Source organism: Sus scrofa, chromosome 1 (genome assembly GCF_000003025.6).
Source record: "Sus scrofa isolate TJ Tabasco breed Duroc chromosome 1, Sscrofa11.1, whole genome shotgun sequence".
Classification (NCBI taxonomy): Eukaryota; Metazoa; Chordata; class Mammalia; order Artiodactyla; family Suidae; genus Sus; species Sus scrofa.
In genome coordinates, this window is record NC_010443.5 from 149,533,475 (window position 1) to 149,557,283 (window position 23,809).

General features: G+C 49.0%; 1 protein-coding gene across 5 annotated transcripts in view; it reads right to left on the minus strand.

Moving 5' to 3' along the window:
- CNDP1 (carnosine dipeptidase 1) overlaps positions 1–23,809 on the minus strand; it is a 40,746-nt gene that overhangs the window by 9,492 nt on the left and 7,445 nt on the right. The window contains exons 1-7 of one of the 5 annotated variants that reach the window (XM_005659820.3): positions 17,282–18,424; positions 14,319–14,444; positions 10,729–10,878; positions 9,189–9,351; positions 7,610–7,698; positions 3,322–3,522; positions 830–914 (exon numbers count right to left, since the gene is read on the minus strand). In XM_005659820.3, the coding sequence (XP_005659877.2) occupies positions 830–914; positions 3,322–3,522; positions 7,610–7,698; positions 9,189–9,351; positions 10,729–10,878; positions 14,319–14,402 (772 nt within the window). In that variant the 5' untranslated portion in view covers positions 14,403–14,444; positions 17,282–18,424. 5 annotated transcript variants of the gene reach the window in all.

The following is a 23,809-nucleotide window of genomic DNA, read 5'->3' on the forward strand; positions in this document are numbered from 1 at the left end:
TCAAATAAATGATACAAACTCATTATAAAACTCAAATCAAAAAATAAGCTGTGCACCTGGATGACTGAGACTGGATGTCACTGGTTTACAATCCCCTGTCTGTCACCTTCACCAAAATCAAAGCAAAACATAGACTCCATGAGTGTTCCCTGTGGGGTATGTCCCTGAACATCTGCGGACGTTCTTGTATGTGAGGACAGACTTTGCTCCTAATCCAGCCAAAGAGACACAGGTGAGGAGTCGGCTGTATGTCCACAGCGGCAGTGATGCCCCGAGCCAGCTGAGGGCGTGTGCGTGGGGAACCCACACAGCCTTCCACTTGGGCCTCGGTGCCTGGGCCATCTGGATGCAGGCAGGACCCACAGGTGATTCAAGTTGGGCAAACTGGCTTTCTGGACACACACACACACACACACACACACAACATACACACACGACTCCCATCTGCACTGCATCCAGGTCCACTTCAGGGAACTCACTGGTGTCTCTGAGCCACTTGGGTAGTGGGGACCTTTGGGAAGGAGGCAAGGGACCTGGGTAGATTTGGCATCAACTCTGGATGCTTCTCCAGAAGGATCTTCGGGACAGCCAGAGGTGTCTCAACATCCAGTAACGGGGTGGACTAAGGAAGAGTTCAGTCCATGAAAAGAAATGACATAACAAGTCTGATGAACGATTAGCCAAGGGGAAGAAACTAAGAACATGGTTTTCCCTCTACTCTGCCCTGATCCTGGGCTGGCCTGGAAACTGAGGGGAGACACACTGGGTCAAACAGAACCATCATAGCAGATCTCTGATGCTTAATAAGTGAAATAAAAGAAGAGGTTACCGAGAAGAGCAACCAGGTCCGCCATGGGTTCATTAAGGATCCCACCAAAGGTCCCCGAGTGAAAATCTTGATCTCTGCATTTCACCTGCAAGACAGGTAAAAGAACCCACAGTGCTCACCGCCTGCCAGCTTCAGCAATAGCTGTCACCTGGCCGAGGACACTTTCCCGATGTCCCGCAGGACCCAGGTGAGTCAGCTGATGTCATCACATCTCCTCTTTGTCCCATGACTTGAAGCGTCTGCCCACCACCACCCTCCCCCCCCATGTCCTCATGTCCCATGGAAGCCCCTGAAACTGACTTCAGCCCCCAACTACACTCCCAGCAGTGCTGCAGCCAAGACCACCAGCCCCTCCTCGGCCAAACTGCTGATGTTTAACAGCCTTGTCTTCCTCTTGGTTTCACCCCATTCTTGCTCAGCCTTCCTTCCAGAACAATTCTCCAGGAAACTTTCTTCTCTTTATTCCTTTCTTGCCTGCAGGATAATTCTACTTGTGTCCCCTCAATAATTTCTTCTCTGTCTCTTCAGCCCCAGCCCACTCCTTGGATCATTCCTCCTCCACATGCACAGCGTCCAGGCCCACATGACCTCATTCACACCCTCCAAGCTCTTAAACGCTCATGCTGTAGGTCTGACCTTTGACCTACTCACAACACATGGAACTTCCGGTCACGTGTAGCGCCCCACACCTCAGTGTGCTCGCAGCTCCTGACCTGCAGAAGGTCTAGAAGTGAACACCTTCCCCTGCAGTTACTTCCCAGCCTGCTGTTTCCAAACAGGGAGAGATGCCCCTGAATGATGCTGGATTCCTCCTATGCACACTGTGTCCGCCAGTTTCTAGGTTCTAATGAGGTTTTCAGTTCTCTTTGGTTCAATCCCTCTCACCTTTCCTGTCCGGCTCCTAGCCATCTATAACACAGTGGAGATCAATCTTCCTTGCAGTTACTTTAGCGTGAAACCTCTATTGCACTAGGCAGTAATATTAACAAAGCACTTTGGGGTTTGCAGGGCCCCAGCTCTGAACTCTTACACTGCCTCATCCAACCTTCTGGTCACGGCTTCCTTCCTCCTAGCCCCTGGTCACAATCCTGTCCCCCACTCTCCCATTTTTCGGCCCCATCAACACATCCAGTGCCCGGACCCACCTGAGATCTCCCCACCTCTCCTGTCTCCTGTCCTCCTGTCTTCCTTCTCCCCCTCAGCCTAAATGCCTCTCTGCATCACCTCAACTTTTCTGAGGGCAACGCCTTGGCTCACTTTCCCTTCTTCCTCTATCACAGCATCTGGCACAGCCTCAGCACTGGACCAACCCTGTGAACTGGGACGTCTCCATCACTGGCTACTGAGCACAGCTGTAGACGATATCCCACAGCCCGAGAGATGACTCTTGTGCTAACCCTGCCTGGCACGTACCTCCGGCCCACCTACCCCCACAGAGACCACTTCAGGCACATGTCTCTGCAGACAGAGTTCCTTCCAACACAACTGCAGAAACAGGCTGGCTACAGGGAGATGTTCGCCCAATCCTGCCTGCGTCTGCAGCACTTCCCCCAGCATAGGGTCTCAGCCCCTCTGTTCTCATAAGCTCCCCCCACCAGGTGCCCTCCAGCTGCTCCCCATCTTGTGCCTTCTCATTTACAGACAAGTTCCCTGAGGAGGTCTCTTCAAGGACCAACGCTGCTCCCTTTCTCACTCCCACCTTGTCCATTCGAGCATCTGTATCTGTAGACAGTCAATTTTGAGGGCAGTCCTGTACCTCCTGGAACCATGTCTCACAAACAGAAGGCACACGCCATTGTCCAAATGCACAAGTGTCCCCAAATTTTCTATCCCACTTGATTGTCACAACCTTGGCGAGTAGACAGGGCTTGTGTCACCAACGCACACACTGTTGTTCAGGAACACGACTAAAATGCGTAAATAGCTCAGAGATTCTGCTGCGAGGGCTTTCTAGTTATAAACTGCATGCTCTCTCCCAAGCTGTCTGTATTAATGGAGAAGGAGCAGGAAGCAAGTCGGCTTCAGACGGAACTCAGGCCATGTTAACTGATCACAGCAACCCCGGGGTCTCCTGTGCTCGTGTTACAGGAAAGGAAACTGGCTTGGAGGTTGAGGGGCCGCACAAGCTGTTCCAGAACCCAGGCAATGCCTGCACCTCTTCTCTTCTGTCCCAGGGGTGGCGGGCAGATCAGGTAACACAGTCACAGCCTCCCCACCCCTAATGGTCAGTTGGGCTCCTTGCTCCAGTGCTGCTGTGCCTGCCTCCACATCCCACAGCTTTAGGTCCTAAACCTTCTAGTTTGTGAGTAACAAAGTCCCCTGAATCTTCTCTCTAGAAGAATGCACAAAGCACGTGCATCCACGTTGGGGGGCTTCATGAACTCCCCTAGTTCCAGGACCCCAGGACCCCCCCAGGCCGTGCATCTGCTCTCTCACCCCCACCAAGATCCTAGCAGGCACCCTTCCTCCTGGCTGCTGCCCTTTGCCAGTACCTCCACCATGAAGTAGCTGTTGCCTCGTGTGCCGTAAGTGAGTGCTGGCTTGCTCTGGCTGATCCAGAGGTTATCTGAAATCACGATGTAGTCTACATTAGAAAAGAACCCAGCCTTTTCCTTCTTGACGAGCTCCTCCAGGGCAAGAGAACCGGCCTCTTCCATCCCTTCAATGATGAATTTGATGTTCACAGGGAGATCCTGAATACACAGTGGAGCAGACAAATCCTGCTGTCAAAACGGGTGGACACCCAGGAGTTCCTGTTGTGGCTCAGTGGTAATGAACCTGACTAGTATCCATGAGGACTCGGATTTGATCCCCGGCCTCACTCAGTGGGTTAAGGATCTGGTGTTGCCATGAGCTGTGGTGTAGGTCACAGACATGGCTCGGATCTGGCGTTGCAGCTCTGATTTGACCCTAGCCTGGGAACTTCTATATGCCGCCGGTGTGGCCCTAAAAAGGAAAAAAAAAAAGAGTGACACCTTGCCCTTTCACCTTGTAAGATCCAGGATTTATTGGCATGTAACAAAAATACATTAAGGTATTAAGTACATTCCCAACAGCTCCCTTTACAGTGAAAGAGCTTTAACTAAGGTTGTGAAGGAGAATTTAAGGTTAATGGCAGATGACCCATAAACTTAATGCTGGAGTTGTTCCTAGAGAAAAAGGCGCCTCCACAATACCGGGTCTGCTGGGCCCCATAGAGAAGCCCTTTCCTCTTTCTCCCCAAAAGGAATTTTTCCAGAAAGATTACTCAGTTACAATCTTTTTTCTGTCCTAGTAATTCTGAGCATGATAAATGAGAACTCTTTCCTTTGAAAGGCTGTCTAACGTTTAAGCTTCAGGATAATTTTTATTTCAAGTATCTGTTATTTCTCAGCTCTGAGTTCAATCTGCCTTTTAACTTATTCAAAGGCTTTGATCTTGTAGCAAAATGGAACTTGAGTTTTTCTCTAGTTAATATTCAGACATGGAATAGCGCCTTTAAAATTTTTACAATGTGCCTTTCCCCCATTTGGTTTTGATCTTTTTGTATCTTTATAATTTATAACTTCATATCTTTGAGACCCACGCGGAAAGGAGAGGTCAGTGGCTTTTCCTGGAGCATAAGGCACATGCAGGGGGACTTGAAAAGTGATTCTATGTGGACAGAGCAGCACAAATATACTAATTAGTCGTAATGAGTGGTATCAACTCGGCCCAGATTAACAAAGGCAGGATGAGTGGAGGATTACGTGTTAGGAAATAAGTGACCTTCCATCATTCAATTGGGTAAGGGCATTTGGGGATAATGATTCATCCAAAGTATTCCTTGACCACATTTCTATGGAATTAGGAAGTTAAGCTAAAGTTCTGAAATTGTAAGTTTTGAAAGCTCTTTATTAACATTTAACTAGAAAACAACTGCTGAGAAGTAGTTGGAAAGCCTAAGAATTTTCTGGCAAAATGTGATTAATAAAATACAAGCCAGTGTTTTACTGGAGGAGGATGTTGGGCCAGCTGCCAGGCTTGGGCTTCGGTCTCGGCAATGTCTCTCAACACCCAAGAGACCCAGGACCAGCCTTTTCACCGCTCAGCAGTGCACATCTCTCTGCAAGACGGAAATTAACACTGATGACCCAGCCAGGTGATGTACATTTAAGGGCTCCATGAGCAAGACAGAGAGAGGGGATGGGAGGGCAGGAGGGAGCCAGGAAAAAAGAAACCAGTGCTCACAAAGGGCCCAGTACTCAAGGCACCAAAGAACCTTTACGTGTGTAACATCACTTAGTCCATCAACAAGCCTGGAGGTAGAAACGGTCATTCCCAGCTCACGAATGAGGAAAGTGAGGCTTGGGAAGCCCTAGATTTGCCTAAGGGCAGTGGATCTTTCTTACATTTTGTTTGTGATTCTGTAAGCTTCAGAGTTGAAATGTAAAAGGCAAAGCATATTTGACCTTTATATAGAAACTTTCTTATAAATATTGCTCCCCTTTCTTAAGAAAGGACAGAAAAGGAGAGAGAAGGAGGGAGGTGGCAAGGAAGGAAAGAAGAAGAAAGAAAGTAGAGAGAGCGAATTAAAGAAAGTGAGAGAAGAGTTCCTGTTGTGGCTCAGCAGTAAGGAACCTGACTAGTATCCATGAGGATGCAGGTTCAGTCCCTGGCCTCGCTCAGTGGGTTAAAGATCTGGCATTGCCAAATCAACCCCTAGCCTGGGAACTTCTATATGCTACAGGTGTAGCCCTAAAAACACAAAAAGAAGAAGAGGAAAAGAAAAGGAAGAGAAGGAAGAGGAGGGGGATGGGAGGGAAGAGGGAGGGAGAGGAGGAAGAAGAAGAAGAAGAAAGTGAGAAAGAAAAATATCAAGGGCTTATCAATCCTGGGACTTAAACGCTGCTGAAGCCAGACTCCCTTCCAAACTGCGCTCCAAGGAGAGGAGCATTCAACATAGACACCTATAAGTTGAGTCTGAGCAGAAGAGAAGCTCTGGCTTGAAGGGGTCCCTGAGTAGTGAGGCAGTTCCAGTGTGAGCTCAGGAATGAAGCCAGAATCCTCGAGGCCAGGGCATCGGAGACTTGACCTCCCACCCCCAGGACCCTCCATGCCTGGCACATAGTAGGCGCTCTGAACTCAGAGCGAGGCCAACAGGGTTGGATTTTCCTAGAAATGTCCAGGGAGTCAGGCTGTAATGATGGTGCCCCCGTCCTTCCTCCTGGTCCCTCCTCCACTTCAAGCAGCCCCTCCACCATCTCCAGCCCTAGAGCTACCTCCTCTCAGGAATTATCCCTGGACCCAGAGCTCGCCAGTCTCAGTGGGGTTGTTTTCCAACCTCCCCAGGGTGGGGAGCAGGGGCTGGAAGCCAAGGGCCACGCTCTGCACAGCTCAAGCTCAACTCACTAACTAGCTGGGCCACTGCTGTGTGAAATGGATGGAAGAAGGCCATCAAACTCAATGTCACAGATCCAGCGCCCATATCAACATCCTCATTTCTGTGGAACAGAATCTGAAGCCCAGAGAGGTGGAATCTCCCACCCATGGACACACTGCTAGACTGATCCTGTTTGGAGTCAAAGCACATTCATTACCAGAAAAAAGCAGTGCCAGAAGAAACCATCCTGTGAGCATATCACACAAGACAGTTATAGCTGGTGGCCTGAGAGAGAGGCCCTCCCCTCTAAGCTGCCCTCTTCCTGTAACCCTTCCTTGGCCTACTGAAACCACTTCCCACAGAATGGCACATAACAAAGATCACTGCCTCGATAGTTTACAAAGTAGCTAATATACTTCTTTTTCCCTTTTTTCATTTTTGGCCATGCCCACAGCATATGGAATTTCCCGGGGCCAGGGATCAAACCCATACCACAGCAGCAATCCAAGCCACTACAGTGACAACGCTAGATCCTTAATCTATTGCAACACAAAAGAACTCCTGCTAATATATTTTTCTTTTTGTTGTTGTTTTTTTTTGTTTGTTTTTTAGGACTACACGCACAGCATATGCAGGTTCCCAGGCTAGGGGGTTGAATCAGAGCTACAGCTGCCTGCCTACACCACAGCCACAGCAACATAGGATCTGAGTCGTGTCTGCAACCTACACCACAGCTCACAACGCCAGATCCTTAACCCACTGAGCGACACCAGGGATCGAACTCCCAACCTCATGGTTCCTAGTCGGATTCGTTTCTGTTGCACCACAATGGGAACTCCCACTAGTATATTTCTTAAACTGTATGCCTGCCTCTATTAACAAAACCATACTTTGTGATAAGAAGGGGTTTCAGATATAAAAGACAAGCTGAATAAGATGACAAGTCCCAGCAGATAGTGATGTAGCCATGGGCTCAACATGTATTTTGTTGTGTTTCATTGTTTAACATGGTCAACAGTTCGGGCTCACGGCATTGCCCTGCCCCAGACCAGCTGGGGGTCTTTGAGCATGTTCCCTTCCCTTCCCTTCCTGAGCCTTGCCTTCCTCATCTGTCAAATGCATCTGGTTGTAACACACTCCTCCAAAGACTGTTGGGAAGAGCAAAGGACACCATGCAGCTCACTGTCTTCATCACCATCACAACCATCACCACCATCATCATTATCATCACCATCAACACTATTGCCACCATCAACACCATCAGCACCATCAGCATATCAGTTACCATCACCAAGACCATCACCATCATCATCACCACCATCAACACTGTTGCCACCAGCAACACCATCAGCACCATCATCACCATCAGCACCATCACTATCACCATCACCAAGACCACCACCACCATCATCACTGTCCTCATCCTCACAGGCACCCACCTCATCCAGAGCTCTGAATGTGCTCACAGCATTGATCCATGCTAAAACAGGGCCTTTGTTGTCTGTTGTTCCTCGGCCATAAAGCTTTCCTTTAAAAATTGGGGAAGAAATTTCAGAAAAGCATGGACACTTCTGTCAGGTTGAGTGAGTCAAAAACAATGATAATCATTATTTACAAAGGTAATCAATGATTATAGGTAATCATTTATTTGAACAGTGTTTTCTATTTTTCCAGGAACAAATCTTGCTCTGAAATTGCAAAGTATTGTTTCTAATGTATAAAGAATATGGTCAGCAGCTTCAGAAAATATAAGCGGGAGTTCCCGTCGTGGCGCAGTGGTTAACGAATCCGACTAGGAACCATGAGGTTGCGGGTTCGGTCCCTGCCCTTGCTCAGTGGGTTGACGATCCGGCGTTGCCGTGAGCTGTGGTGTAGGTTGCAGACGTGGCTCGGATCCCATGTTGCTGTGGCTCTGGCGTAGGCCGGTGGCTACAGCTCTGATTCAACCCTAGCCTGGGAACCTTCATATGCCGCGGGAGCGGCCCAAGAAATAGCAACAACAACAACAGCAACAACAACAAAAGACAAAAAGACAAAAAAAAAAAAAAAAAAAGTAAGCGAATTTGAAATATGCAAATCCCTTTGGCCTTAATAGTAATTAGGTGTTTTATCTGAGTTCATTGAAAAAGATGGTAGGAGGAGTTCCCATTGTGGCTCAGGGGTAATGAACACGACAAGTATCCATAAGGATGCAGGTTCGATCCCTGGCCTCACTCAGTGTGTTAAGGATCTGGTGTTGCCATGAGCTGTGTATAGGTTGGCAGCTGCATCTCTGATTCAACCCCTAGCCTGGGAACTTCCATATGCCACGGGAGCGGCCCAAGAAATGGCAAAACGACAAAAAAAGGAAAAGGGTATATGTTTGTCTTTATAAAACATAATTGCATTTGGTATTTTTAAAAAAGAAAACATGTGACCCACACAACTATTTCCTTGAAACCCAAGAATGTCCACCCTGGGGACTTAATTGGCTCAGGGACACAAAGGTTCACAATTTCACAAATGAAAGAAAATCAGCCTCAGATTCCCATTGTGGTGCAGTGGAAACGAATCCAACTAGGAACCATGAGGTTGCAGGTTCAATCCCTGGCCTTGCTCAGTGGGTTAAGGATCTGGCGTTGCTGTGAGCTGTGGTGTAGGCTGGCAGCTGTAGCTCTGATTGGAGAACCTCCATATGCTGTGAGTGCAGTCCTAAAAAAAAGAAAGAAAGAGAGAGAGAGGGAGAAAGAGAGAAAGAGAGAGAGAGAAAGAAAGAGAGAAAGAGAGAAAGAAAGAAAGAAAGAAAAAGAAAGAAAGAAAGAAAGAAAGAAAGAAAGAAAGAAAGAAAGAAAGAAGGAAGAAAGGAAGAAAGGAAGAAGGAAAGAAAGAAAGAATCAGCCTCAATGGACCAACCAATTGACCTGCTAACAATGACAGGTAAGACCCGGAGCCAGGGTCAGGGTCACATCTCAAATTCTTAAGCCTTGTGAGAAATCGATCCTCCACCCTTAGATGAGCCCAGCACGAGCTGTCACTGACCATCCACTTCCGTAAGCGTGTAGGGGTCTGTGCGCCACCCATCTGCCTGTCTGGCAGGCTGCACATCCAAGTGGCCATAGAAGCAAACTGTGGGTTTCTCAGGATTGTTTCCCAGTTCGGCCAGGATGATGGGTGGTATGGGGAGAGTCTGGCCATCGGGCAGCTGCAGGAAAAAAGTGGCTCACATTTAAAAAAAAAAAAAAAGAGTTCTCGTTGTGGAGTCAGTGCAGTGAAAACAAATCCAACTAGGAACCATGAGGTTATGGGTTCGATCCTTGGCCTCGCTCAGTTGGTTAAGGATCCGGCGTCACCGTGAGCTATGGTGTAGGTCAAAGATGCGGCTCAGATCTGGCATTGCTGTGGCCATAGTGTAGGCTGGCAGCCATAGCTCCAATTTGACCCCTAGCCTGGGAACCTGCATATGTTACAAGTTCGGCCCTGAAGAGCAAAAAAAAAAAAAAAAAAAAAAGCCAGAGTTCCCACAGTGGCTTGTGGGTTAAGAATCTAACTGGAGTGGCTCAGGTTCCTGAAGAAATGTGGGTTTGATCCCTGGCCTGGCACAGCAGGTTAAAGGATCTGGCATTGCCAGCAGATGCAGCTTGGATTCAATCCCTGGACTGGGACCTTCCATATGCCCCAAGTGCAACCATTAAAAAAAGAAAGAAAGAAAAAAAAAAAAGAGTTTCCATTGTGGCTCAGAGGTAACAAGCCCAACCAATATCCATGAGGATGCAAGTTTGATCCTGGCCTCCCTCAGTGGGTTAAGGATCTGGCAATGTTGTGGCTGTGGTGTAGGCCAGCAGCTACAGCTCCAATTCGACCCCTAGCTTGGGAACTTCTATATGCCACAGGTGTGGCCCTTAAAAAAAAAAAAAAAAAAAAGGCCATTTAGTTCTTCCAGAAAATTCAAAGAGAGGACATTAGGAGCCTGTTTCTACCCCAGTCCTTGGAGAGCCTGCGTAATTTTTGTGATCATCACTTTGTCCAGTTCTAAAATGGGTACCATGAGACACTTTTAATTAAAACAATTAGAAGCACAGTACTTCCTTAGGCATACATAGACAAAGCGTAAACTTAATTGAACACACTCTTCAATACAAACTCAGACTCAACGAGCTCCAATTAGGTGGACACAGTCCTGCAAAACACAGACACACACTTGTCAGTGCTAGAGCAGGAGATGCCAGGAGGTTAAAGAACCATTTGCCCCTGAGTGGCAGTTACCAGCCTTGATTCTGGTGAGAGATTGGGTCCTCTGAGGAAGAAGCATTTGAACTTAAGGGAACAGGCCATTTGGGAGAAACATGAAGCACGTGAAAGACACAGGTGGCTGCCTCCTGCACCACCACCTCCCTGCCCTCCCCCACCCGCGGTCCAACACCACAAGAAGCCAGTGGCACAGCGTCCCTTGGGACGAGGTAGACAGGTTCACCCTCACCAGGAATCAGGATGATGAGGCATTTGGGTCAAGCATCAGGGAAGCTCCCAGCCTGCCACCCCAGGAAAATGGAAGCTCAGAGGTGGGAGGGAGCCACCACACCTTCTGAGACCCCATGTTCACGGCATTCACATGGGCTCCCAGGCTCCGGAGCCGTTCTTCGGCCAGGACCATCATCCTGAGCAACTCTTGCCGGAGGCGGGGCACAGGCTGAACTGAGTCACTCTCAACAGCTACCCACTCCTTCAGGGTCTGGAGGAAGGAGACAGAGACAAGGTGGTTAGTGTGGGGCTCTCCGCGTCCATGGCAGGGGATCAGGGGTGGGGTGGGGGGACACACATTCCAGATCCATCGCCTTTCCCTTGACCTGAAGACCAAGCTGGCCAACACGGGACACTCAAAACAATTGGATGAGTTCCCGCTGGGGCCCAGTGGGTTAAGGATCCAACTGCAGCAGATCGAGTCATTGCTGAGGCACAGGTACAAACTCTAGCCCTGCTCAGAGGGTTAAGGATCCAGCGTTGCTGCAGCTGTGGCACAGGTTGCAGCTGCATCTTGGATTCGCTCCCTGGCTCAGGATCATCCATATGCTGAGGGTGCAGTTGAAAAAAAAGCCATCAGCAAATGAGCTGTGGGTGTGATCAAGAGCACAGATGCCAGAGATGTCTGGTTAATGATGGGACAGGATGGGACAGCAGGTAGAGAGCTGCCCCCAAAGCCTGGACCCGGGCCCCTCAGCTCCACCCAGTCAGCACAAAAGGGCCAGTCCCACCCCCCTTTCTGGTTTCTAAGAACCAAAAGCACCTACCCCCCAGGACCAGGTTTCCTACAAATGCCCCTCACAGGTCACTCTGACCCAACCCCACAGTGGTTCAGCTAGGCTGAGCAGGGCAGGCCCCCTTCTGATCAGCCCCCATGTCTCAGTCATTTCCCCCCTTCCCCACTGCACCTGCAGGCCTGGGAGGCAGTGTAACCCTGGCTTTAAACTCAGGACTGAGAAGGCAGACAGCCTGAGCTCCCAGTCCATGTGCTGTCTGTCACAGGTGGTAACTTCCAGGACCTTCCTTAAGTTCTCTTAGCTCTGCTTTCTTAGCTGTACAAGAGGAGTGACAGCCCTCACCACAGGTCACAGTGAGTGTAAGGCTGTGACACAGTGACAGATACGTATTCTGTCTTTCTCCCTGACTCTTGGCCAGAGCTCCTAAAGCTTGCATAACTTCCTAAACAATAAAGTAATAGGAGCATCTGCTGTTCTAATACTTGGTTTATTTTTTTTTAGGACCACACCTGCAGCATATGGAAGTTCCCAGACTAGGGGTCAAATCAGAGCTGCAGCTGCCAGCCTACGCCATACCCATAGTAACACCAGATCCAAGCTGCATCTATGATCTACACCACAGCTCATGGCAACGGTGAATGCTTTAACCCACTGAGCAAGGCCAGGGATAGAACTGCATCTTCATAGTTACTGGTCAGGTTCTTAACCCACTGAGCCATGACAGGAACTCGCTAATATTTGGTCTTTGCCCCCAGTTCCTGACACAGAGCTCCTAGTGTCCCTAGGACTTCCCGGGTGACAGGAAGGCAAGTCTAGAGGGCCCTGGGTGGGGGCTGCTCCCTAGGAAGACCAGGCCTCCATGAGATGCTGGAGACTTTCAGCCCGGCCCCCACTCTCTGAGGAGGGAAGATGGGCTGAAGACTGATTAAGAACCTCTGGTGCCTATGTGATGGAGCCTCTGCGAACATCCCAAGGCTCGGGGTCCAGAGAGCTTCCAGGTGAGGATCTCAGGCCAGGACAGGGTGGGGCGGCATCCACAGAGAACTGCAGAACCAGTTGTGCGGAAACCCCACACTTCTGGTGCCAGAGTGAGTGCAGAGGAAACACATCTTCCGCAGTGAGGACGGAATGAGAATGTACAAGTGACCCAGCCCTGTGGGCACTCAGGAACTGCTAGCATGTTATTAGGAGTAACCTTTCCTATTCCAGCATCCGTACCTGAGCTGCTTATATGGGAGTGACCAGTTTTTATGAAAACCACACATGTGGTCTTGGACTCTACTTCCTAACTTGTCTGAGTTTGATTCTTATCCTGACTGTAGCACTTTTTAATTTTATTATTTTAATAGTCTTTTTATTTATTTATTTATTGGCCAGGCCCAAGGCATGCTGAAGTTCCCAGGCCAGGGATTGAACCTGTGCCACAGCAGTGACCTGAGCCATAGCAGTGAAAATGCCAGATCCTTAACCCACTGAACTACCAGGGAACTCCAGTAGCACTTTTATTTTTTATTATAGAAGACATTTATTTAATCTTAAGGAACATTATGTTTTACACTTTACACTAGAATTTATAGGGCAGATACTCCAAGTTGTTGCTAGACTTAATGGGGCGGGTATATCTTACAAGGTTCCAGAGAGGAGTACTGGGGCTAAAAGGCCCAAATTGGCAGATGCTCCCACCACAAATTCCACCCTATGCTGGAAACCCCAATCAGGTTTCAAATCACACTAGGCATTTACATCAAGTCAATGTTCCCACATGAGGAAGGATTCCATGAAGGTCAAGCTTGGGAACACCAGCCTGGACACTTAGCTTTGCCCTTTAGCATGAAACACAGGGGGTTCATGTCTGTCTGCACAGTAACATTCCTAACATTGGTTAATCCAATAAACGTGCACTGAACACCCATCATGTACTAGACAGTGTCAGGGGCTGGGGTAGAGTCTAGTGTGACCTCAGGGAGTTCCCAGGCAGTGGAGGTGGGCCGAGGTACATGTGTTGGTGGCAGAAACAGGAGCGCCAGCAGAGAGAGAAGAGATGTGCCAGTGAGACTGTGGGTACAGCACCCCCCACTCCTAGATCCCCTCTCCTCTCTGTTCCCCTGACCTCCCTCATCACATTTTCTCCCCTGTAGGTACACCCACACCTTGCGCAGATCACCATGTGGCCAGGTAGGACAAAGCACAGGATCATAAATAAGGAGGTAACTGTGAATATAGCACGGGGCTATACAACGGGCAGCTGTGACACTGAACTTGTGAACTGAATTGAACTTGCAGAACTCTGGACTGGAAGCTGCAGCAGGGAGGGCGTGCTTCAGCCAGGTCTGCAGGTGGTGAGTAGTTCCGCATGGGCCCCTCTGCAGGGGGTGATGGGCCATTTGCTAATGGCGCAATGGAGCTCTCTGGTCATTGCTGAAGACGCCCCTGGGTCACATGCACTGGGGATGCCCTTTTGGGAGGAACGGCCAGGAGGATCTCTGACCTAAATCTAACCAATAATTTATTATTCTAATTCAATGAAGAGCCACAGGCGGTTTAAATGGGATTTAAAGTTGTTAGCCCAAAATACCCACATCTCCCAGCAAAAAACCGTCCTTCCAGATTCCCAAAGAGAATCCTACTACCCAGATGCTTTGCTTTTTTTTTTTTCAGTGCCGCACCCATGACATTTGGAGATTCTCAGGCTAGGGGTCCAATCAGAGCTACAGCTGCTGGCCTACACCACAGCCACATCAGATCCAAACCGAGTCTGCAACCTACACCACAGCTCACGGCAACTCCAGATCCCTAACCCACTGAGCAAGGCCAGGGATGGAACCTGAAATTTCATGGTTCCTAGTCAGATTCGTTTCCACTGCACCACAACAGGAACTCCTATCCAGACGTTTTGTGTATGGAGGTCTCCTACCTGCACAAACTCATCCTGGTGGACATCAATGTACTGGAAGATCTTCCCCAGAAGCCCGGGCGGCGGGGGAGGTGGGGAGAACATGCCCCAGTCCAGCAGCAGCAGGAAGGCAAGGACAGATGACACCTGCGACAGATGGGATGATTTAAAACAAAGACCAGACTTTGGACTCTCAACCTTCTGTATACTTCATGACAGTTAATGTTATCCAACACAGCTGCTTCCAGCCTTGCAAACTAACATACCACAAGGTAGGAGATCCTGCTGTGACTCAGCAGGCTAAGAATTCAACTAGTATCCATGAGGATGCGGGTTCAATCCCTGGCCTCTATCAGTGGGTTAAGGATCCCGCAGTGTAGTGAGCTGTGGTGTAAGTCGAAGACGTGGCTCAGATCCCATGTTGCTATGGCTGCAGCGTAGGCAACTCTATTCGACCCCTAGCCTGAGAACTTCCATATGCCACATATGCAGCCCTAAAAAGCAACAGAAAGAGAGAGGGAGGGAAGGAAGGGGGAAGAGAAGGAGGGAAGAAAGGAAGGACAGAAGAAAAGAAAGAAGGAACTTACAAGCTGCCCCAGGATAAGTGGCATTGAGGACTGGTGATCATTTACACAGTCAGCCACACTCTCTGCCTGGGCGTCCCAAGTTCACAGTTTTCTCCTCATTCCTTCCCACCAAACTGGCCTCTCTGCTTCCATCTCTGCTGGATCCCTTCCTTCCTTTGCCTTAGACCTCATCTCCTCCCTCTTCCCTCTCCCTGGGACCCCTCAGAAGGCTCCAGGCTGGGTGCAGAGCAGGAAAAATGGGTCCAGAATTAGGGAGGAATTCCAGGTTGAGAATTAAACTAATTAACTTCTTCCAAACTAACTCTTCCTTCTGGATTGGTTTTGTACTTTTTTTCTTTTTAGGGCTGCACCTGCAGCATATGGAAGTTCCCAGGCTAACGGGTCGAATCCGAGCAGCAGCTGCTGGTCTATGCCACAGCAATAGCAACACCTGAGTGAGGCCAGGGATCAAACCCGCACCCTTATGGATGCTAGTGGGATTCTTAACCCGCTGAGCCACAGTGAGAACTCCAGCTCTGTACATTTTTGAAATAGGTTTTAATTTTTTTAAAGCTGGTTTAAATAAGGTTCAGGCTGATTCTTTTCTTGGCCTCCAGTTCCAGGCACCAACAGAGGCAGGCTGAGGACTTGAGTCTGGAATAGAACCACTACAACTCAATAATAAAGATAAATTAACCCAATTTTTAAAATGGGCAGAAGGATTAGAATAGACATTTCTCAACAACAATAACAAAAAACCCAAATAGCTAATAAACGCATGAAAAGATGCTCAACATCATTGCCACCAGGAAAATGCAAATCTAACCACAATGAGACAACGATGCACAGCACTCTGGATGGTTAAAATTAGCAAGTCAGGTAACAACAAGGGCTGGTGAGGATGTGGAGGAAGGGAACCTTCATGCAGTCCTGGTGGGAATGCAAAATGGCACAACTGCTTTAGAAAACAGTCTGGCAGTTCCTCAAATGATTCAACAGTGTCACCACATGACCCAGAGATTCCACTCCTAGATGCGCACTCGAGAGAAATGAAACCTGTGTCCACACAAAAACTTGTACTTGAATGTTCCCAGCAGCATTATTCGGAATGGCTACAGGTGGAGACAATCCACATGATTGTCAGCAAATGGCTGGATAAACAAAATGTGGTTCAGACATGCAGTGAACAATTACTCAGCCACAGAGAGAAGGGAAGAATTGGCACAGGCTGCAGTATGAACGGACCTGAACCCACATTATGTTAAGTGAAAGAAAGCTGACATAAAAGACTACGTATAATATCAGTCTAATTACCTGAAATTCCAGAAGAGAAAAATCCTGAGAGACAAACCTAGATTCGTGGTTGCTTAGGGCTGGGAGCATTGGGGGAAATGTAATACGACTGCTAATGTGTTGGGAGCTCTTCCTAGATGATGAGAATGTTCTTAAGTTGATTGTGGCAGTGACTGTTCAATTCTGAATATGCTAAAAACTTTTGAGTTGCACACTTTAGGTGGGTGGATTGTAAAATGTGTGAATTATATTGCAACAGAGTTGTCATAAAGATAATAATCATAAATCTAGGCACCCATTCAAAAATATAAATATATTCTTGAGTATGAGAAATGTCTATAAAGGAAGCTAAGGAGGGGGTGAATCAGGGTCTGATGAGCCACACGCCTTGGTGCGTGCATTAAGCACTTAGTCCAGCAGATGGCGCCAACGAGCTGCTCAGCATCTCCCTCCATGGCTACCAATTTCACCTTCTGCTGGGAGTGAGGCCAGACCTGACCAGGTTGGGTGGGGCAGAGCCAGGAGCCAGAGCTGCTGCCAACCAGGAGGAAATGGCTCCTTCAGACCCATGGCGGCAGGACCAGGAAGTTCTGGCTACTTTTTGCTGCTGATCTATTTAAATTAGTATGTGAGCTGTTATTTTTATTTTTCATTCATTCAGCTTCCATTAAAAAATGATTTGGGGAGTTCCCGTCGTGGCGCAATGGTTAATGAATCCGACTAGGAACCATGAGGTTGCGGGTTCGGTCCCTGCCCTTGCTCAGTGGGTTAAGGATCCGGCGTTGCCGTCAGCTGTGGTGTAGGTTGCAGACGCGGCTCGGATCCCGCGTTGCTGTAGCTCTGGCGTAGGCCGGTGGCTACAGCTCCGATTCAACCCCTAGCCTGGGAACCTCCATATGCCGCGGGAGCGGCCCAAGAAGTAGCAACAACAACAACAACAACAAAGACAAAAGACAAAAAAAAAAAATGATTTGGTGCACCTCTTCAATGATATATGAAAGGAAAATCTGAAGGGGAAAAGGAAGCCACAGGAGGGGAAGGAAAACTTAGGTTGTGAGGTCTGACCATTCTTCCTGAGGGAAGGGCACTGGAGGGTGGAGCTTCTTATGGTGTTACGGCACATACCCAGCAGCCCTGTGCTGCAGCGTATCAGCTCTGGCGACAGCCCCGTACCAGCTCCAGTAGCTCTGTGGCCGTAGTGGATCAGCTCTTTTACCCGGCAAGAGACCAAGCGAGCACTCAGAGTTGGAGAACTCAGGTTTATTACGCAGGCATGCTCAGACAAGATCGCTCTCCAGAGTCTGAGCCCGGAAGAAGGGTTTCACAAGGCTTTTATGGGCTACGCCTTCCAGGTCCAAGCTTGACTAGTTGGACTGGAGTGACGTCAGGCAAGGTAGTAGATGCGGAAGCAGATGCATGGGGGAGGACTGGTTGGGGCAGTTGGCTAGACTTTGCTTAGTCATCATGGCTGGAGTCTCTCCTTTCTACATTTTATTGGGACATTTTCTCCTACAATGGCTTGTTCCTGGGGGTGAAGCCCTGCCCACTGGCCTGCACCCCCCCATCACCCCTCACCCCTGGAGTTTTTCCTTCATCTTTCTCTTTGTTCTCTTGTGTTCTAGTCATTCATGCTTGACCTGAACAAATCACCCATAGAAACCTAGGGATTTGGAAAGGGTGTTCCTGGCCTTGGCCTTGGCTGAAAGGAGCAAGTTGCTGGGGAAGGTGAGGGTGGGGGTCAGGGAGCAGAGCTGCAAACACAGGTCTTAGTGTCTTCCTGGAGGGCCAGGTGGCCCATCCCTGTGTTGCAGGACCCAGAGGAAACCGGGATAGATAGCTCCTTGGAGCCTCCTGTTAATTCCAGCCAGTTGTTCTTAGATTGGCAGCAGAAGTTCCAAGGGCCCCTGTGCTGAGTCTTATTTAAATGTAAACACTTCTCAAAGTCACGACCACACCTCTGTGGTGTAGCCAGGAGGGGAGGCCTCAGTGTTCTCTGTTCTCTCCCTGCTCCAACCACCATTGGAGAAAGTGAGAGGATCTGAGAGCTCAGCTGACAGTCAGTGGCCTTGAAGTCCCCACTGGCCACCTCATCCAATGACACTTCTGTCTCCTGCCCTGAAAACAGCAGGCATCTCAAAAGGAGGCTGGAGTGGGGTCAGCTAATGATAAAACCCACTCCTGCCTTGTTTGCAGTTGGTATTAGTTTCTGACATTGAATAAAGCACAGAAAGTGAAAGGATTCTTGCCTCCCACCCCCATGGCCCAGGCAGGGCAGCTCTCTGCAGACACACAATGGTGCATCAGGCAGACCCTCTTCCATCCATAAGAAACTTAACTACCAGGTGCCAAGAACTCTACTTACCCAAGTCTTCTAGAGTCCCAGGTGATTGTTTTACAGAGGTTGCTCTGCCCTTGTCCGCTGTGATGAATTTTACAATTCAGGGGAAAAAAATCTTTTATTAGCTTTGTTTATCTCACTATGACAGGAATAAATATTCCAAACCAAAAAAAAAAAAAAGGGCTTTTCTGGATTGTGTTAATTCCGCTGCAGGCGCTGAACTGAGTCCAGCGACTCCTGCAGAGACTAGCTAATTCCTCCAGCTGGTGAGGGAGTGGCTTTCCAAGGGTAGCCTGGACACCAGCCAGGGCCAAGGAGCAGAATTCCCCAGAAACTCCCCAGAACCCCCAGCTTCTCCAGCATCCACTGGCTGGAGGTGACAGGAGAGTCAACCCCAAAGAAGAGCTTGGCTGGGCCTCAGTCCCAGAAGCAGAAGTGACTCTGCACACCGCATGGGTGGCTGGGGACAGGTGTGCAGAGCTGCAGAGGGCAGAGGCCAGGAGAAGCAGGGGTTGGAGGAGGACTGGGGTCGCTGGCCAGAGGCACGGCCATGTGCCACCGTCCTGTTCCCGAGGCACCTGCTGGCCCTTCCAGGCCCAGGCTGGACAGATCCCTGGTGGCAAAGACCCCGCCTGATGGCCAGGGGCATTCTTGGCTGCCTGCAGTCCTGGGCCTGCAGAGGAGGCAGCAGAAGGTTGTACCAGCCCTGTGGGGGAAAGCTGGGCTGTAGGGAAGCCGTGTCACCCAAGGACTCTTCCATCTGTGTTCCTCCCTCTGCTCTGGCCAGGGCCCTGGGCCTCTCCTAACAGCAGCTCAGTGTTTCCCAAGCCTCTGTCATCTGGAACCATCAGCAGCATGATGACAAACACCCAGAAAAGTGGTGAACGAACCAGCCAGAGACTCCTGCTGTTTCTCTTGCAGATGGGCCCCCACAGCCTCAGAATGAGAGAGAGAAGAGTAGTAAACAATAAGACCAGCATCAGCACTGAGTGTGTTCCACTGAATTCACCCATGAAACCCAGGTCTTTGGTCTTGAGGGCAGGGTGTCCATCCCCAGCTCCACATTCCTGAGTTGACCTCCGACCAGAGCTTCTGCCCTCTTTTCCTTCTTTTCGATCTCTTTTGAGGGATTTTTGCATAAAGAGTGTTAACAGGATAAATCTAAAATACTGCAGTGACCCATCTTAGGAAACAAGAGCTGGAATCAGAGAGTTCAAGCAGCAGAACAATGGAGAGGGGGAGGGGAGAGGTGTGGTCAGTAGACCTAAGAGGTGGGGAGACCCAGATTCAAGGCAGCAGGGGAGGCTGGAGAGGAGCAGAGCTAGGGAGTCGGGAGAGGAGGGCAGAGTTCTGGCAGGACCAGTCCAGTAGGACAATGGAGATGTCACCAGACAACATGTCAGCTTCCAAGAAACCTTTAATTACCTAGATCCTCTCTCAAGTCTTATAAAGCTGAAGCTCACCAACAAACTTGATTTCAAAGCTTGGGCTATAGCACCTTCTTGACTGGATACAAGATCCAAGGGACGAAGGGAAGGAGGAACTCCAGGCTGGGCCTCCTCCTGGCAGTACTACCACAGGCGACTTTGGTGATGTAGGCAAAACACCAGGAATTCAAAGGCTCAGAGTTTTGGGGGCCAGAAGTTAGGACTCAACGGGTCAGGAGGGCTATAGTCCCTGAAAGTTTCCAGGGGAGGATCTTCCTGCTCCCCCCAACCCTGGGGCAGTGGGCAGTCCTGCTCCCTCTGCCTCTGTCTTCACCTGTCCTCCCCCAGGTGTCTCTCAGCCTCTTCTTAGAAGGACACTAGGCTTAGGGACCACCCAACCAGTGTGACCTGATTTTAACTAATTATATCTACAAAGACCCTACCTCCAAGTAAGGCAAATTTGGAGGTTCCAGGAGGACGTGGTTTTGGGCACCATTAGCTGACCCAGTACAGTCTGCCTTTTGGTCTCCTGTCACTAATACCCTACTACTTGTTTACTTAACAATTATCCATCTGACTCTCTTGAACAAAAGCTACATGAAGGCCCAGACTGTGTCTTCCTGTGTCCCAGGTCCCCATAAGCCTAGCATGCCTGGCACAGAACAGAATCTGATCCAGGCGACGTTTAGTGAATAATTACTTGCATAGTCTTGAAGGACTCCAACAGTAGTTGATTTTTCACTAATTAACTAGTTCTATTTCAACACTGTATTAAAAATGCAGAATTTGGGAGTTCCCGTCGTGGCACAGTGGTTAATGAATCCGACTAGGAACCATGAGATTGCGGGTTCGGTCCCTGCCCTTGCTCAGTGGGTTAACGATCCGGCGTTGCCGTGAGCTGTGGTGTAGGTTGCAGATGCGGCTCGGATCCCGCGATGCTGTGGCTCTGGTGTAGGCCGGTGGCTACAGCTCCGATTCGACCCCTAGCCTGGGAACCTCCATATGCCGCGGGAGCGGCCCAAGAAATAGCAACAACAAAAAACAAACCAAAAAAAATAAAAATAAATAAATAAAAATGCAGAATTTGTTTACTAGTAAAACTATTGCAGCTGTAAACACAAACAAGGGGAAAAGCAAGTTTTAAATCTGGGCAGACATTTTCCTCCTGGCAGTCTCAAGAGCCTCCAGTTCCTGAAAACCCACAAGGGGACTTTGCTCATCTGTCTTCCTGCCTTCAGGCTCCTTTGCTCCTCTCACCATCCAAAGCATTCCAGCCTTTAAGGTCGTCATGAGCAAAGCCACACCAGCCACTGCAACCTCACAGGGACCCCCTTGCATCCCACTGTCATGAGACATGTTTCTACAATATTTTCCTAGCCTTTTTGCTGAAAACTCCATCTTGTCCTGCTTTACTTTACCCCATCTTCCTGCTTGAAAAACCATCCCAGTGCTGGTGAATGACTTAAGCTTAAGCACCAAGACCTAAAGGCATAAGTTATTCATAGGGTCAGCTGAATGAAGACATAATGCATTGGTCTAGGTACAAAGGACCTGTGCAGATGGGCACTCCATTTGCACAGCATGATACATCCTCTTAAGAATAAAAGAAAGAGGAGTCTCATGGCCCCAAGGGGTTTATGAGGGGTTTGGCAGGATATGCATCAGCAAGGACAACCAAGGTGCAAACCTAGGCACGCCCCGCCCTGGGTTGCTGCAGATAGGCCATCTGCAGAAGCACAATGGTGATTCTCCAGATGCTATGCATATATAGCAGAGGCCAAGCTTCCTCAAATGCTAATGATTGTTAAATGCCTAGTAAGGTCAGAATAAAAGCTTAATCAGCAACCCCTATGTGACTTTTAAAATAACTTTAAAAAACCTATATCCTGCACCTACAACCCCCTCCTCACTTGATGTAATCCTCAAGAGCACAATAAAAACAGTGTGGTTTCTTGAGGGGGTGCCCTTGGTCCCTGAGACCTTGAGTCCCCCAGTTCCCACCTTTACTTAAGATAAATGTCTCTATGTCTTGTTTTATGTTAACTTTTCTCCTTAAGTTTCACAGCACCCGTTCTTCAGCCCCATCCTGCTGAGCCGGTCTCAGCATCCCACAACATTGACAAACCCGCACCCCACCATTCACAGGATCATTGCCCACCACCTCGCCCATCCTCCCATTCCCGGAGGTCCCCAGCTTCACTGTGACGTGTCTGATTGATGAATTTCTATATCTTGCTCATTCTTCATCATCCATTTTCAGATTGGAACTCATTTCTTTTTTTTTTATTCTATAAAATTCCTAGTAATTCTGTTACTATTATCTGAACACTGAGTTCACCCGCTGGTGGGTGTTGAGCCAAAAGACACGAGCAAGTTGAGTAGCAGGAGAAGGATTGAGGGCTTGCAGCAAGTAAGGAGAACATCAAGGATCTTTCTCCAACAGCCAAAGTGGGGATGTTTTAAGCCAAGGGGCTTGAGCTAAGAATTCAGCATAGAATTGAGACAACAGTAGCCACAGCAGTGACAATGTGAGGGATCCTTAACTTGCTGGAGCCACAGGGAAATCCGACTAGGAACCATGAGGTTGCGGGTTCGGTCCCTGACCTTGCTCAGTGGGTTAAGGATCCGGCGTTGCCGTGAGCTGTGGTGTAGGTTGCAGACGCGGCTCGGATCCCGCGTTGCTGTGGCTCTGGCGTAGGCTGGTGGCTACAGCTCCGATTCAACCCCTAGCCTGGGAACCTCCATATGCCGCGGGAGCAGCCCAAGAAATAGCAACAACAACAACTACAACAACAACAACAACAACAACAAAAAAGACAAAAAAAAAAAAAAAAGAAATGGGGGTCTCTACAACCCATTGATTAGCTTTGCTATTGCTACTTCTTTGCTTGATAACAGCTGCTTGTTCCTGCATCCTTTTGTTCCCTTAAGGACGGTAATTACTGAGACCTGTTCCAAGGACAAGCATGGAGGAAGGGCTTAGAGCACACAATGGCTCAGCCCTAAAATGGCTTCTCTTCTGTCAAAATCTTCCTCTGCTTCTTCTCCCCCAGGACATTCTCCACTACCTGCTTGCACTACTTCTCTGTCATTTCCTTTATTCTGAAAGGATGAAAATGCAACCTAACCCTCCCAGAACCCAGGAAGTTAATAAAAAGCTCTAAATGCCCCCGAATTCCAGACCCTGCTCGCTGCCAGTAAATAGGTAGAAGGTCACACTTCTTATTGTTCCAGGGCCTGCTATCCTGGCCTAAGTAAGATAACAGGAAATGAGTTGACTAATCGCTTATCTGGATTCTGTAAAACTGACTGGCACCACAGAAGAATTGATTACACATTGAAAGCCCTAGTGACCTATCTCAACTGCAATCTGTCACTCTGCCCAGGAGCCCACGCAGATGCGGACCTCCGGAGCTATTTTAAAATGATTGGTCCACGGGGCGCAGGCTCTCGATATTTTAAAATGATTGGTCCACGGGGCGCGGGCTCTCGATATTTTAAAATGATTGGTTTGTGACGCACAGGCTTTGTTGTGAACCCCATAAAAGCTGTCCCGATTCTGCAGTCGGGGCCGCAGTCCTCTACCCCTGCGTGGCGTACGACTGTGGGCCCCAGCGCGCTTGGAATAAAAATCCTCTTGCTGTTTGCATCAAGACCGCTTCTCGTGAGTGATTTGGGGTGTCGCCTCTTCCGAGCCCGGACGAGGGGGATTGTTCTTTTACTGGCCTTCAATTCTTTTTCTGGAACCCCGACTGCAGTTGGAGTCTTTCAGTTTCTCATACATCCTCCAGCTGGGTTTGCTTTTCTTTTTGCCTTTCCTCTCTTTGCTCTGCTCCATGGGTGAATTCCTAGCCCTGCTGTCCAGGTCATTCTCTCTGACTGTAGCCA